At 36.8% G+C, this 13,449-nt stretch overlaps 1 protein-coding gene across 2 annotated transcripts in view; it reads left to right on the top strand.

Moving 5' to 3' along the window:
* ADCY8 (adenylate cyclase 8) overlaps positions 1-13,449 on the top strand; it is a 117,540-nt gene that overhangs the window by 51,275 nt on the left and 52,816 nt on the right. For both annotated transcript variants that reach the window (XM_030235674.2, XM_018913943.3), the window contains exons 4-5: positions 118-229; positions 10,921-11,048. In XM_030235674.2, the coding sequence (XP_030091534.1) occupies positions 118-229; positions 10,921-11,048 (240 nt within the window). The remainder of the gene's footprint in view (positions 1-117; positions 230-10,920; positions 11,049-13,449) is intronic.

The raw sequence follows: 13,449 nt of genomic DNA, 5'->3' as shown, positions 1-13,449 counted from the left end.
GTTACTTCAAGGGTAATAAAATTATCCTTCCACTAGAAAAAATGCTAGAAAGTAACTTAAAGCATCAGTAATTAAAGGAAATCGACTGAAATAATAATATGTTTTCTCTTTTTTTAGCATTCTTTTTGCAGATGTTAAAGGATTCACCAACCTGTCCACAACTCTATCAGCCCAGGAGCTGGTCCGAATGCTGAATGAACTCTTTGCCAGATTTGATCGACTAGCACATGTGAGTTAAACACAATTTATTTCCAAAAAGACAAAATCAATTCCATCTTTGGGAGGTTTGGGAAATACCCTCTGATCGATTTGAACAATATATATCCAGATTCTTCCCACAGGAATTTTATATAGCAATTGAGATTGGAAGACACTGACAAAGTTACATGAAAAATTATGAGTTCTGATAGCAAGTGAAAGCAGAAGTTGTCATCAGAACATTAGGTTTCTGGAGTGCTGGACAGAGAATTGTATGAAAGCAGATCACCTACCACAGTTTCTAAGGAAGCTTCACATTTTGGATTTTTGCTGGAAATTTTCTTTTTAAGACCCCAGCTTTGTTTGTCTTTTCTTCTGCAAAGTGAGGAAGGTTATAAGATGTATTCATTTAAGGGCATCTAATCAGTTCTCACAGTCATTGCAGTGGATAGTTAATAGCAGGGTTTACAGTCTTTAGGCTGGATTCTATCTAACTCAACGATGAAATTAATTAAACACAGCAGAGGAAATTATTACATCAGGAAAATTAGTTGTCCCTTAATTAGCACTGATAAAAAAAAAATGAAACATAAAAATACAAGGGGAACATGCTCAGTTTTGCTAGCTTGTATATTCTTTTTTCATGTTTCTTTGGTCAAAATGTAATTTAAAATGGATATCTTTAGGTGTCCTTATCTGAGCTGACTAATAAAGCTTCTAAGTGGAGGCAGTGAAGTACATTTCATGGAGTTGGTCTTATCATTTTTCCAGCCAAATGTAGGTACATACTGTAGGAAAATGCTAATTGCACTGAATATCGTAGACCATTTACTATAAACCTAAAGTGGCTTGGTCTAATGTAGAGATTTGTATCCCTCACTGGCTTTTATGCATTCTGGATTAGGGTTATGGGGAATTTGTACACACATTGCACGGTATCAGAGTAAGATCCTTGTGGTTTTCTCTCATCTTACACATTAAGGTCAAGAAAAGCAAGTCTTCCACAATTATTGAAATTTCTTTTGATTCAGTTTTTATCTCAAACAGCAATGTGTTTTCTCTCGTACAGAGTGATGCCATAACCCATTACCTGGGCAGTGGCAAAACAGCAAATGCAACCTACAATATCTGCTTTGCAAACAAAAAGCCCTTATCAGCTCTGGTCTATACTGTAAACCAAGCCAGGTGAAAGAATATCCTCAGTCCTGTCTTTTAGAAAGCTTAGAGGAGTAATGTCTACTTTTGTATGGTTTGACAAAAATAGCTTTTTTAACTGAAGAAACATATTTTACACCAAATAGAATGTATGTATGTCAGAAATATTTTAGGAAGACTATGTATAAAAAATTCTTTATTGAGTTGCTTCACATTTCAATTTTGGCTAGCATTCATGATCATTAACCATATTTTGTAACCATTTCATAAGCTATATTTAACTAATAGTGATTTTGTATGGAATGACTATATCCAGTAAAGGAGTTAGGAACAAGGAAGGCATTTACATTTAAAAGTCTAATCCAGTGAATCCTCCTCCACTTGTCACTTAACCCTAAAGTCAACCTCCTGCTTGGTTTTTTTAGGGTTTTATTTTCATTTTTGGGGTTTTTTTTTATTTCATGGGAACTGAAAATTTTGCTTCTTTAAATGCCTAGACATTTTCCCCTTCTCTGTGGCTTGTCACACATCCCCGCTTAAACCTTCTAGAAATATTTCTGTTGCTGTTCTAAATTCATAAAACTTATGGAAAACATTGAATATGCCACACAATAATTGGTATCCCATAGATGTAGGTGAATTTTAAAGAAAAAGTAATAAATATATGTCTGTTTTACATAGCCAAGAATTTCTTATGCAGAAATCTCTGATTTGGGACAAAAGAACATCTGTGTCTGCAAAACATCATTATCAGGAGGATCACCTCTCAAGTGAACGTTCCAGTCACTAAATTCAAGACCCTAGGCTCCTTCATGCATTTCCTTTCCTAGTCTGGGAATACTTCTCTTTTTAGCACATCATTCGTTAGACTAATCCCCTGGTCTAGAACAATCCTCTAAAAGGTGGAAGAGCAAGAGCCACTGCAGAAATTAAACAGATTTTGCCTGCAAAGATTAAAGTTATATGATCATGAAAAATTAAAATTTAGTAAAAAAGAAGACATTTTGATTGTGTTCCTTATTTGTGTGTTCTGTGACCTGGATGTCATGATACCTGTTTGATGCCCTAACAATAGAGATGCTTAGCACAGAGGAACTTCTCTTGCTTCCCTAGAAAGGGTTTGATGTTTCTGTCCATTTCAGGGAGACAAATTCTCCCTCTGCACCTTACAAGAAACCAAGACTCCACACTGGACTCTTATGAAGGGGACCAGCTGCATAAAATAAAAGGGTTTAAATCTTATCTTGAACTTCACCTTTGAAAAAGTTTGGAAATGGATACTGAGTGACCCTAAGTTTTAAAGACTTGTGAATTACATGGATCTATCAACCTACCCATCTGATTCTGCATAAAGCTTTTACACCTGGTAAAGGTGTATCTTTTGGAAAAATTCCTGGTCTTCATCTGAATGCACCAAGAGATGATCTTGTTTTAATACTGGTCCATCTTGGCATAATCCAGTGCCTTAACACTCTCACTGTTTATTCAGTATGGGTTTTTTCCACTGGATGTTTTCTGACTTTGAATTACATCCATTGATTCTTGCCATGGCAAATCATTCCCTGACAAAAGGACCATCTTGTAGCCACTGACTTCCTTTGGGAATGCATCTGGATGCTTTGATCAAGGGGCTTCTTGGGTTTCCTTTTCATAAAAGAAACAGACCAAACTCATGGCAAGGCTTTTACTCTGTGAGATTTATTCCTTCAAATAGTTTTGGGGACTACTTTTCTGGAACACCTCCTGTTTTTGAGAATCCCTTTTAAAGAACTGAAAACAGTGTTCCTGGACTAAGCTCCATGAGTGTGAAGGCAGATCATCACAATTCCTCCTAATCTCTGTTTCCTCTATCACTGTCCAAATGCCATGTTTCTGAGCATACAGTGATAACACTATTGTACTGAAAAATATTATTTTGGGGTTTTCTGGTCTTACTGCAATGTTGTGACCACGTCTGCATGGTAATTGTTTATTTTACTGGTCTTATTCCATTTGTAAATGTTATTAGCAATAGTTTTCTACTTGCCTGTGAATCCTCAACAGGACTTTTGGGAAGTGGTCCTTTCAAGGCCTCCCTAGAAGGATCTTCCACTAAGGAGGATTACACAATCAACACCTAGATTTCAGATCTATCAGTTAACTGGCTCTCAATCAGCTTAACTAGAGTTATCATAACCCTTTAAAATGGTCACTATTGCTCAGATTCTTGGAGTTTGCTAAGAATTACCATCAAAGCAAAGAGATCAGTTGCAGAAAGCTTGAGGCAGTGTTTTAGATTTTAAGGAAAAAAATTATAAATCCTTATTTACTTCTAAATAAAAGTATTAAATTATAATCTCATATAAGGGATTGTTGGATCTGCTCGAACATCTTATATAAATCATGTAATAATAAAGACATTTTCACAGCATACTGAAAAATGTAATTTAGCTAAGCTTCTTTTTTCTCTTATTAAGCTTTATTAAGCAATACTGAACTAATAAGAAGTCTGTGACTTTTTTTTAATCTTCCCTAAGTTACATCAAGTTTTATGGCATACATTGATGCCTCTAATTAATAACAAAAAAAAAATCCATAGTGTCTGTATCATTACCATAGAACACTCCAAACAAAAATTAAAACTCATTTCAATATTTCTTCCAAGGAAAAAGTGTAATAATATGTTATGTACAGCTACTTCCCATTTCTAATCACTCTGTGATATTTGTAAAAGATTTATAGTTATTAAAGAGAAAAATAACATTTACAAAAGAAGAAAAGTAAGTTGACATAAAACAGAACTGGAGAAAACATTCCCTTATATATACTTCATCTATTGAAAGGCCTAAACAGAAACTCAACAATATTAATATTGTCCTTAGGCAGAAATTTTGAGGAGGGAAATAAGATGACATTCAGCAAGATACTTAGGCCTAAAAAAAGTCCTGCCTTAGTGAAGTAATAGTTATTTTTGATGTTTGTTTTTCTTCTGCTTTCTCTGCAGTGCTTGATGTCAGCCAATACCATGATTTAAATTATCATATTTCAAATTCATCTACACTCTTTGTAGATTCAGTTTCAGATACACCAAAGAGGAAAAGGAGCCTATTAAAGGACTGATGGGGGTTTTGTTTATTTTGTTTCTAAGGAGGCAATCTTCTTCTGTAACCTTGGTTAAATTGTCTCCTATGGTGCTGCAGACAAGCTGTCAAAAACTCCTTCAACAGTGTATTACCAATCTTGTGACTGCTGCTTCCAGGGGTGGAAACCAGCCTGACTGCCAGGCTCCACAAGAACACATCCCCCACAGCCCCAGTAAAACACCTGCACCTCTTGGTATCAGGAAGGGAAGACTGGAGGGATTTGGGAGCTTTTCTGTCACTTGATAAAGACACTTCCTCTGCAGTGCTTTACAGTCCCAGGCCACATTTCAGCTCTGAGCTGGCCGTGTTTTGTTCCACGGTGAAATTATCTTCAAGCATGTAACACACAGGATTCCAGAGAATTCCTAAAAAAACAGGTGTGAATTTTTTCATGTGTATGTGTTTGAGGTGCTGTAGCAAGAAGCAGAATTTCTGGATTACGAGTATGAATATATAATATTTAGCTCATTATAAAGACATTGTATGAATTTATAGTAAGGGCATGAAATGAATCCTCTTTTTGCAGTGCCTAATTCTGAGGTGTTTTTCTTTCCAACCAGTGTCAATAATTAATTGGCTCCTACTAATTAAGGAACAACCTTGTTTACTATGTTCTCCATATATTTACAGTTTTTCAGATAGTAAAGAGCCCATCAAAAGACCTAAACAGCCCTATAAAACCCAGCCTACAAAACTCTTTTAGAAGTGATAGCAGAGAGGTATTTTCTGAAAAAAATTCAGATAAAAATGACAGAGTAAATAATTTTTTTTTCAAATTTTCCAGTGATTTATAAACTAAGAATTACTCAAATTCAACCTCCCCCAAAAAGATGCCCCACTTTGTGACTAATTTGGGATTTGAATTAAATTAGGCTTCGCAAGCATATTGTTAGGAATTCTCCAACTCATCCTTAATCAAGTCATAAAATAATTAGGGCTGGAAAAGACCTCTAAGATTTGCCATTTAGCTAACACTTCCAGGGCCACTACTAAAGCATGTCCCTAAGCAGCATATCCATGTGGCTTTTAAATATCTTCAGGGCTGACCATTCAACCTCTTTCCCAAGCAGCCTGTTCCAATGCTTGGCAACCCTTTAGATGAAGAAATATAACCTAAAACCCAATCTAAATCTCCACTGGTGCAACTGGAGGCCATTTCTTCTTTTCCTGTCTCTTATTACTTGGGAGAAGAGACTGACCCTCACCTGGCTACAACCTCTCTCTTGGGCACCTGGGCACACCCTGGCTCATGTTCTAAAGTTTTTGGCCAGTGTCCCACGTACCTGAAGCCATTCAGTTCTAGAAAGTCTTAAAGGGCAGAATTTCCATTCGGAATTGTTCCTGCCTTAGCTAGAAAGAAACAACTTGAATCTTCCTCATGGGGATTTCTGTCCCTGAAATCACTTAAAGCATAGTCTTCTAATTAACACAAGCTGCCAAGGCAAACTGCTCACCAGACACAACAGTCACAACAGTTTTCTTCTACAACATGTCAAGGAACAAATCTGTTGATATAATAAATTACAAAACTCATTCATCATCATGCCTCAATTCCTTCTGCAGCATGAGAGACCTCAAACCTATTTTTTTCTGGCAGCACAGAAAAACTCTAACCCCCCATTATAGGTTATTCTAAAGAAAAAAAATACCATTCTTTATACAGTATCTTAAAATATGTAGAAATTTTTTAATATAGCACCATGCTTATGTATTCAGGCAAATGAAAGACTGCCATAATTTTCCGTTTATGTGTATAAAAATTAGAAACAATCTTTGTAGCTGTGTACCATATCTAGTCCTCCTTTTTGCCTACATGACCAGGTCTGAGAACCCCCCCTCCATCTGGCTCTCTCAAGGCCCCAGTTCTGTTTTCCAAAGTGACAGGGCTGCAGTAGAAGGAATTTGGATGGAGCTCTCTCACCAACCCGCCCTGAAACAGAATGCTGATTAAGAGCTTTGGCCTAGCCCCCATTCATGCTGAGAAATGAGGTTTGTCCAGGTTTCCTCTGCCTTTGGCACATGTTTCAGGAACTGAGCTATTGTGCACAGAGGCCAAGTCCCTTCCTCCTCCCCCTCTGGCTGCCTTTTAGAGGAAGACTTACGTGTATGACTTCTCTTTGTTCTTAGTTCAGTTGCAGAAATTTTTCATCCCCAATGTTCTAAACTTTGAGCTTGAAATTATGAAAATGGCATAAATTTTGATTTTTCTGGGGTCTGTTTGCTATCCTATGGGGCTCCCTTCAAAACTAGATGAAATTATTAATTCAGCCCTGGCAGAACTGAAAAAGTGGCGTAGCTTATAAAACAAAATCACTTTTTTTCCCTTGTCAGAAATTCAGCCCAAGGAAACAAGAAATATTAATGAAGTCTCTGACTGTGTCTTTCAGTAACTTGATATTTGAGCAACTCATTTCTGCATCTCCACCTTATGCCAATTTGCTTTGCTTCCTTTCCAGTCACTAGGGGTATATTTAATAAGCTCAAACATAAATCATTCACCACATAGAAGGTAATTATTTATGAAAAATCCACATATTTTCTTTTTCTCTGGATTTCGGTGAATTGGAAAAATGTTTCTTATCAATTGCCACAGAATTAATCTAGATTTATTATTGAAAATAGTTGGGTGTTTGAGTCTGTTCAATATCTCTAGGCAAAAATTCTGATATAAATTGATCTTGGCAGAATCAGGCCCTTCAATCTTCCACTTGCAGCAAATGAAAAGCTGCAAATAAGGGGAGAAAAGAGCCCCTATTTGTGACATGCTGAGATTTTAATTGATCCCCTCAATAAATGCTATTAATGAATGAGTATTGAAAGGGGTGTGAGGCTGATGGATACTGATGTGAATGTCTGTATAATACCAGCTGTCATTTACATGCCTAAGGACAACTTCTAGAATTGCATACGGAAAAGGGAAGAGGAATAAAATAAATTAAAGAGGAGATGATAATAACCTCCTAATGGTGTAAGAATTTAACACTGTTGTGAAAAATATTTCCTGTATCAAAGTTCCTGATGACAATTTTCTCTTATTTAAATAATTTACTCATTTTGCAGTTTCTTCATACGTATTTAGACTTTTCATTCATTTTCATTTAATATCAACTTGCCACTCTTAGATACCATTGCAGTGAGATGATTTTAGGAAGTGGGCTTGAGCTCTACAGTGTGAGGAAAATCTTGATTGATACTAATATCATTTTATACCACTGAAAAGTGGGCAGGCCCTGACAAAACTCAGTCTCTGATATAAAACTACAGCATGGCTGCCCACATTATCAATGAGTCTAACCTTAATGCTCTCGTACAACCAGTCTGACAAAGCTTTGAGTCTGAACTGTAGATGTGATTAAGCTACCGAGTCATTTGAGTGACTCTCAGGAGAGCAGGTAGTTTGCCTCTGCCAAAGGCTGATACCATTAGCCTCCTGTCCTTCTTGAGAGTTGTTGAATTATCTTCCTCTAGATGAAATATTTCCAGTGATAAAAAGCCCATAGTTTACTTTCAAAATGAGTATGATGGGAATAATTAGGGAAGAATAAAAAATGAAAAAGCAATGTAGTCAGGCTGTAACACAGATCATATTTAGCAGTTGTAATGATATGATTAACAGGAAAAAAAAATACAGGAAGACAAGGAGTCATTTTAAAGCTCCCTGTGGTTTCTTGTGCCAGTAGAGACACCTTGCCTGACCCCTGCAATGTTCCACAGGACATAAATCTTATGTCATATTTGTTAGTCCTGTGTGGGTGTTTCACATACCCAGGGTCTTGCAGATACATGGTGAGTTTAGGTACAGACAGCTGAAATGAAGCCCAGCCAGCAGCTCTAGCTGTGAGCTGAATTTGTCCCTAGGCTTCCCTGACTGCCCTGCCTGGCTCTCCTTGGGCTCCACTGCTCCCTGGCACAGGGACACCTGACACAGTCATCTCCTCTTGGCCATTGCACTCCATAGTGACTTCCTGAGCTTTGGCAAATCAGTCGGGTGGCATCACATGACAAGGGAAAGAAAACATTCATGAGGAGTTGAATAGATTTTCTCTGTCACAAACATACACTCACATTTGCATATATCAGACCCTCCTTAGCAGATCTTGACATGCATTAAGATTCTTATAAAAGCACATGCCTCTGAAGTTATCTGCTTTATTCTGAATTTCAGACATGCAGGAAGGTAATATAGGTCTCATCTGAATTTACTGGAATCAGCACTCTACCCAGTTTAAGTGAGGTCTTAAGAATCAAAGAACTGTCTTATCCTATTGAAGAATGCAGTCTTTAACTGTGCTGAAATAAATTCTCACTTAATAAGGGTTACCCATGTTACCACATATAGTAACATGGTATAGTATTAAAAATTACATTTTTAATTTCAACATTTACTATACTAAGGCATAGTAAATGTTGAAATTAAAAATGTAATTAAAAAATTAAAATTTAGTAATTCTTGAGATATTTCTTCTTTCTTTTATTCCAGTCTTTCTTTCTTTCCTAAACATTGACTGTTTTTCCCTTCCCCCCCCTCTATTCTACTATAAAGTTATTATTTGTAAAGTATTTGTAGTGGGTCTGAATAAAGTGCTTCCTTTTGATTTATTCCATCTCAGTCAAACCAATATGACATTATACACCATCCTTTTACTTTCTAGATGTGAAAGCCAACATCACTTATAGTAAGAATCAATTGAATGGGACTTTTAGAAAAGCCAAAGGACTCTAGAATCTGTGGTTTATATCTTCATCTCTTTGTAATTTGTCTAAATGAGGAACACAGAAGCTTAAGGAAGCCCACTTACTGTTTAATGTGCACTGATTTATGCCATTGAGTCCTACCTACTTGTCAATTTACTTTTATGTTTCATAGTTTCACTCTATGGTTAAAAAAATAGGGGGAAAATGTGGTAACATCAGATCTCTAATTCTTTTCATTGAGGGTGAACAGTTTAAAAAAGAAAAGTTGTTTAGGATGTAGAATATCATTTGAAGCAACATTAAAGATTCCCAGTGTTCTTGTGTGGGTCTGCAGAGGGGCTGAAAATAAGGGGTTGAGGAAAGAGGAGAGTTACATATGAATTTTGGCATTTTAGAAGCCTGAGTTCCATCTGGAATTTTGTGTGAAACGTGGATACCAAGGCATTGCACTCCAAAGGCAAGCACTGGTTTTAGCTGGAGACTTAACCAAAGCTTCAAACACAGTCAGGTACTACTGATGGTTTAAGGAGATTTCAGGGTGAATCAGCTCACTTTGGCCACGTGCCCAGAGCAGATTTTACCCTTGCTGGCATGCTTAAGGCCTCAGCTGACTTTTCAAAAAGCTTTGGGTAAAAGTGTGTGAATTCTGTGTGTCACTCCAGGATTGTGCAAGACTTGTCTGAGGTTGACTACAAACCTTCATTCTTCCTAAGAAAAACTTTGAAGGCAACCCATACTTAATTCCTAGGAGAACCAGCATTCACATTTGCTCCTAGATCCTATATTTTTCTTTCTCAAGGTCTTTTACTGCAGCCTTTACTGATTGATTATTAGTACTACACTCAATATTTCAATGACTTTCCATCATAAAAACAGTTCCTTGCCTTGTAATGTTCTCTATTCCTGTGCATTGATTGCCTCCTGTGAGGGCCCAATCAGCAGAATACATTGGGCATTTACAGGTAATCTTGGTCTCATATGCTGGTCTGGGAACTGGAAAATTGCAGCAACTCAGATACTTCTGCTCACTAGAAAAGGATCTTCTAAAATACTGATCAAATCACACAATAATATTCTGCTTCAGTATCTAATGATATGTATTTTAAAAACTAAATTCACTATTTACTAAATTGTTAATATGTATTTTAAAAACTAAATTCACTATTTGCTCTTAGGATAAAGAATTTCACTAGCTGGATGCCAAACATCATTTCTCCACAGCATGAGCTTGATGCAGGACAGCTTTTTTGAGATCCATGCCGTGCAGATACTTGATCAGCTCCTATAGCTGTTGGGAATAGTTGAGTGTCACTGCAGAAACTTTAGGTGGAAAGGGATTTCAGTGGGAAGAAAGAGGTTTTTCATTTATTTCCAGTGTAAAAAGTGAGCAGGAAAACATACCCTGGAGGAACATAGCCTAAATTGGGTTATTCATTATCTCAGCTGGCATTTCTGAATCCTTGGCCTATGTTCCACCTAGCTCTGATAAAACATTTTTCCCCATCAGCAAGAACGTCTGATTAGAATAAAATAAAAATCACTGTAGCCTTTTCTTCTGCAAGTGTAAAGGTACTTTATTTCAAAAGTGATATAAATCACTATTACACTAATGTCAAGCAGGAAACATCCAGAAAAAGGGTGGGGGGTTGGTTGGTTTTTTAACAGTAATTTTTCAACCACTTTTACTTTCACCTTAAAATTATGTAAAAATCTGCAATATTTTCTTTTTCTTTGCTACATTTGTGTGTAGGAACACCATTGCCTCAGAATAAAGATCCTGGGGGATTGTTACTACTGCGTGTCGGGGCTCCCAGAACCTCGCCAGGACCATGCACACTGCTGTGTTGAAATGGGGCTCAGCATGATCAAAACCATCAGGTAATGAATGCCTTTTTCTCACCCTCATTCATTCTGGCAGTGTTCTCAACTTCCTACCTGAGAATGCTATCACTAGACAAGTAATTATTCTGCTGGTTCAAAAATCTCAGCATTATCACTGTGAAAAGCACAGGACATTTTTGATCCATGTAACACGTGGGAACAGTTGGTAAAATGATTTTATTAACCTGTGGTACTTCAGAGATGTAACACAATAGCTGTGTGTGCAACTGAGAGGCTTCCCAGCTCTTGGCAGTTCTCCCTTTGTGCTGTTGTCAATTTCAAGATGAGACTGAAGAGGAGGAGTCTGAATTGCTTCCTATAGTTCCTTTAATAAAATTAAACCACAATATAAACCCAAAATAGACAGCTTTGGCTATCCTCTAGCTTGGAAACTAGCTCATAGACAAATTCATAAGTACTGAGATTTTCCAGATGAACAAATTTTACCTGCTAAATTAGGTTCTTGCTTAAATTCACAAGCACTGGAAGTATTTTTATGAAGGAATGTGTTCCCATCATGAAAATATAATTATGTTGCTGTTAGATTATTGTGTTTTGATGCAATTACAATTAATAATAATCATATTTCAGCAGCCTGTGGGTAGAGCTTGTCCAATGAGTTACCATGACAGTGGTTGACATCTAGTACTCCAAGAGAGGTTTTGTCCATCTTTTAGAAATGTATGGGTTTTTACTGATACAACATATCAATAAAAATATTACTGAGCTTATCATATTCAAATACTTTTTCTGTTGTTGCGTTCCCTCAAACAGTGTTGCCTAACATGAGCATTCTCCCCCTTGCCTGGGTATTTTGCTGTCCAATCTCTTTGTCTTCTTCTTGTCCAGACCTCTTTGCCCCTTTTATCTGGGTCTGTCTCATGACATACATCAGACACTTAATGCACACTGCAGCTGCATTACTGAGCTCTTAATAGAGACAGAATTTGACTAAAATTAATTAATGGAAAATGTAACTGAATAATGATTATGCAACAGTGATATCTAAGAAGGCTTGATTCAATTATCACAGGCTAAATGCTGAAGAAAGTAATCAATACTTTGCTTCTGGAATTCCCACAGTGAAAGTGAAACATGAATTAGAGAACACAGAGATGAAAAAAACCTACCAGCACTGTTAAAAATTTTTGGATACACACATCAAATCTTTGCATTTCCTTGGTAACACCACCTGCAGACACCCCATTGTAAACCCTTTTTCTTCAGACAGTAAATTTCTCTCCATCTCCTTACACATGTAGAAGTCTGTCACATCCTGTGCCCTTCAATGAACAGGGTCTTGAAGGCAGCAATCCAGTAGAAATATTGCTCTATTTTTAGTATCCTAAATGGCAGCTACAGTCAGTCAGAGCCGTGACACCAAAGTCCATCAGGACTTGGGTCATCCATCACAGACTACTTCAGGTCAGAGTACCCCAATTTATTTGATAACCTCTGTATCTGATTTTCTGTCTATGCAATGAGGATGGTTCTTCCCCCAGGCTTTTCTGTTCAGAGTATAGGAGCCCTATGTTGCTTATCTTAATGTGTGTTCACACAGTTCACAGGGAGGACCAATCCTGCCATGGAATATTAGAAACACTTCTGCCCACATTTCTGAGAGAATTTGCAATTATCTACAGTCTATTAATTAAAATTAAAGAAGTAGGTATATGTCTCACAGTTAAGATAAAAAAAATACCCTCTTTGTAAAAGTGAGTTTTTTATCACATTGGTCCCCACAAAATTTCACCATATTTAAAATGTTACAGAAATGACATTTTGATTATTAGAAAATTTTGTATCTTCATCAGAATATTTAATAAAATAAATATTTTTAAAGTCTAAAATAATAGAGAGATGACCCAAGATATGCAAAACCATCATTCAGATTGGAGAGCTGCATTGAAGTTATACAGACAAACATTTCTCTCTGTTGATAATGGTAATGTTTTATGGACCAGTACAACCCTCCTGGTGAGACAGCACCCAGAAAACCCCTGTGATCTCAGGACACCATGGCTGAATACTCCTTCTATTGTCCTTGATGTCTCCATGCTCAAAGGGAATAGAACAGGAATGTCAGGTCCATTCATTACAGCACATGTAAAATAAATCTACATGGACAGACCATCTCACTAGGGACTTTTGAGTGTTTTCATACAGCTCATATCCATACTGCTAAATTGTTAATATATTGTTAATTGAGAGTCTACAATTCAATTTTAAGCTTGAGTCTTGCAGCTCCACTACTGTTTTTGCAGATGAAAGGAACTGGTTAGAACTCAACCAAATAATTCAAGATCCTTATTTTCTCTGTAAGGTTTTTTTGCATCACCATGCTTTGTTAAAAATCCCACAAAAGGAGCACTATTATTGTTATTCCAATCTTTCTTCT

The sequence above is a fragment of the Serinus canaria genome, chromosome 2 (genome assembly GCF_022539315.1).
Source record: "Serinus canaria isolate serCan28SL12 chromosome 2, serCan2020, whole genome shotgun sequence".
NCBI classification, from domain to species: domain Eukaryota; kingdom Metazoa; phylum Chordata; class Aves; order Passeriformes; family Fringillidae; genus Serinus; species Serinus canaria.
Note: the sequence above shows the minus strand (reverse complement) of the source record. Positions and strands in the feature narration are given on the sequence as shown.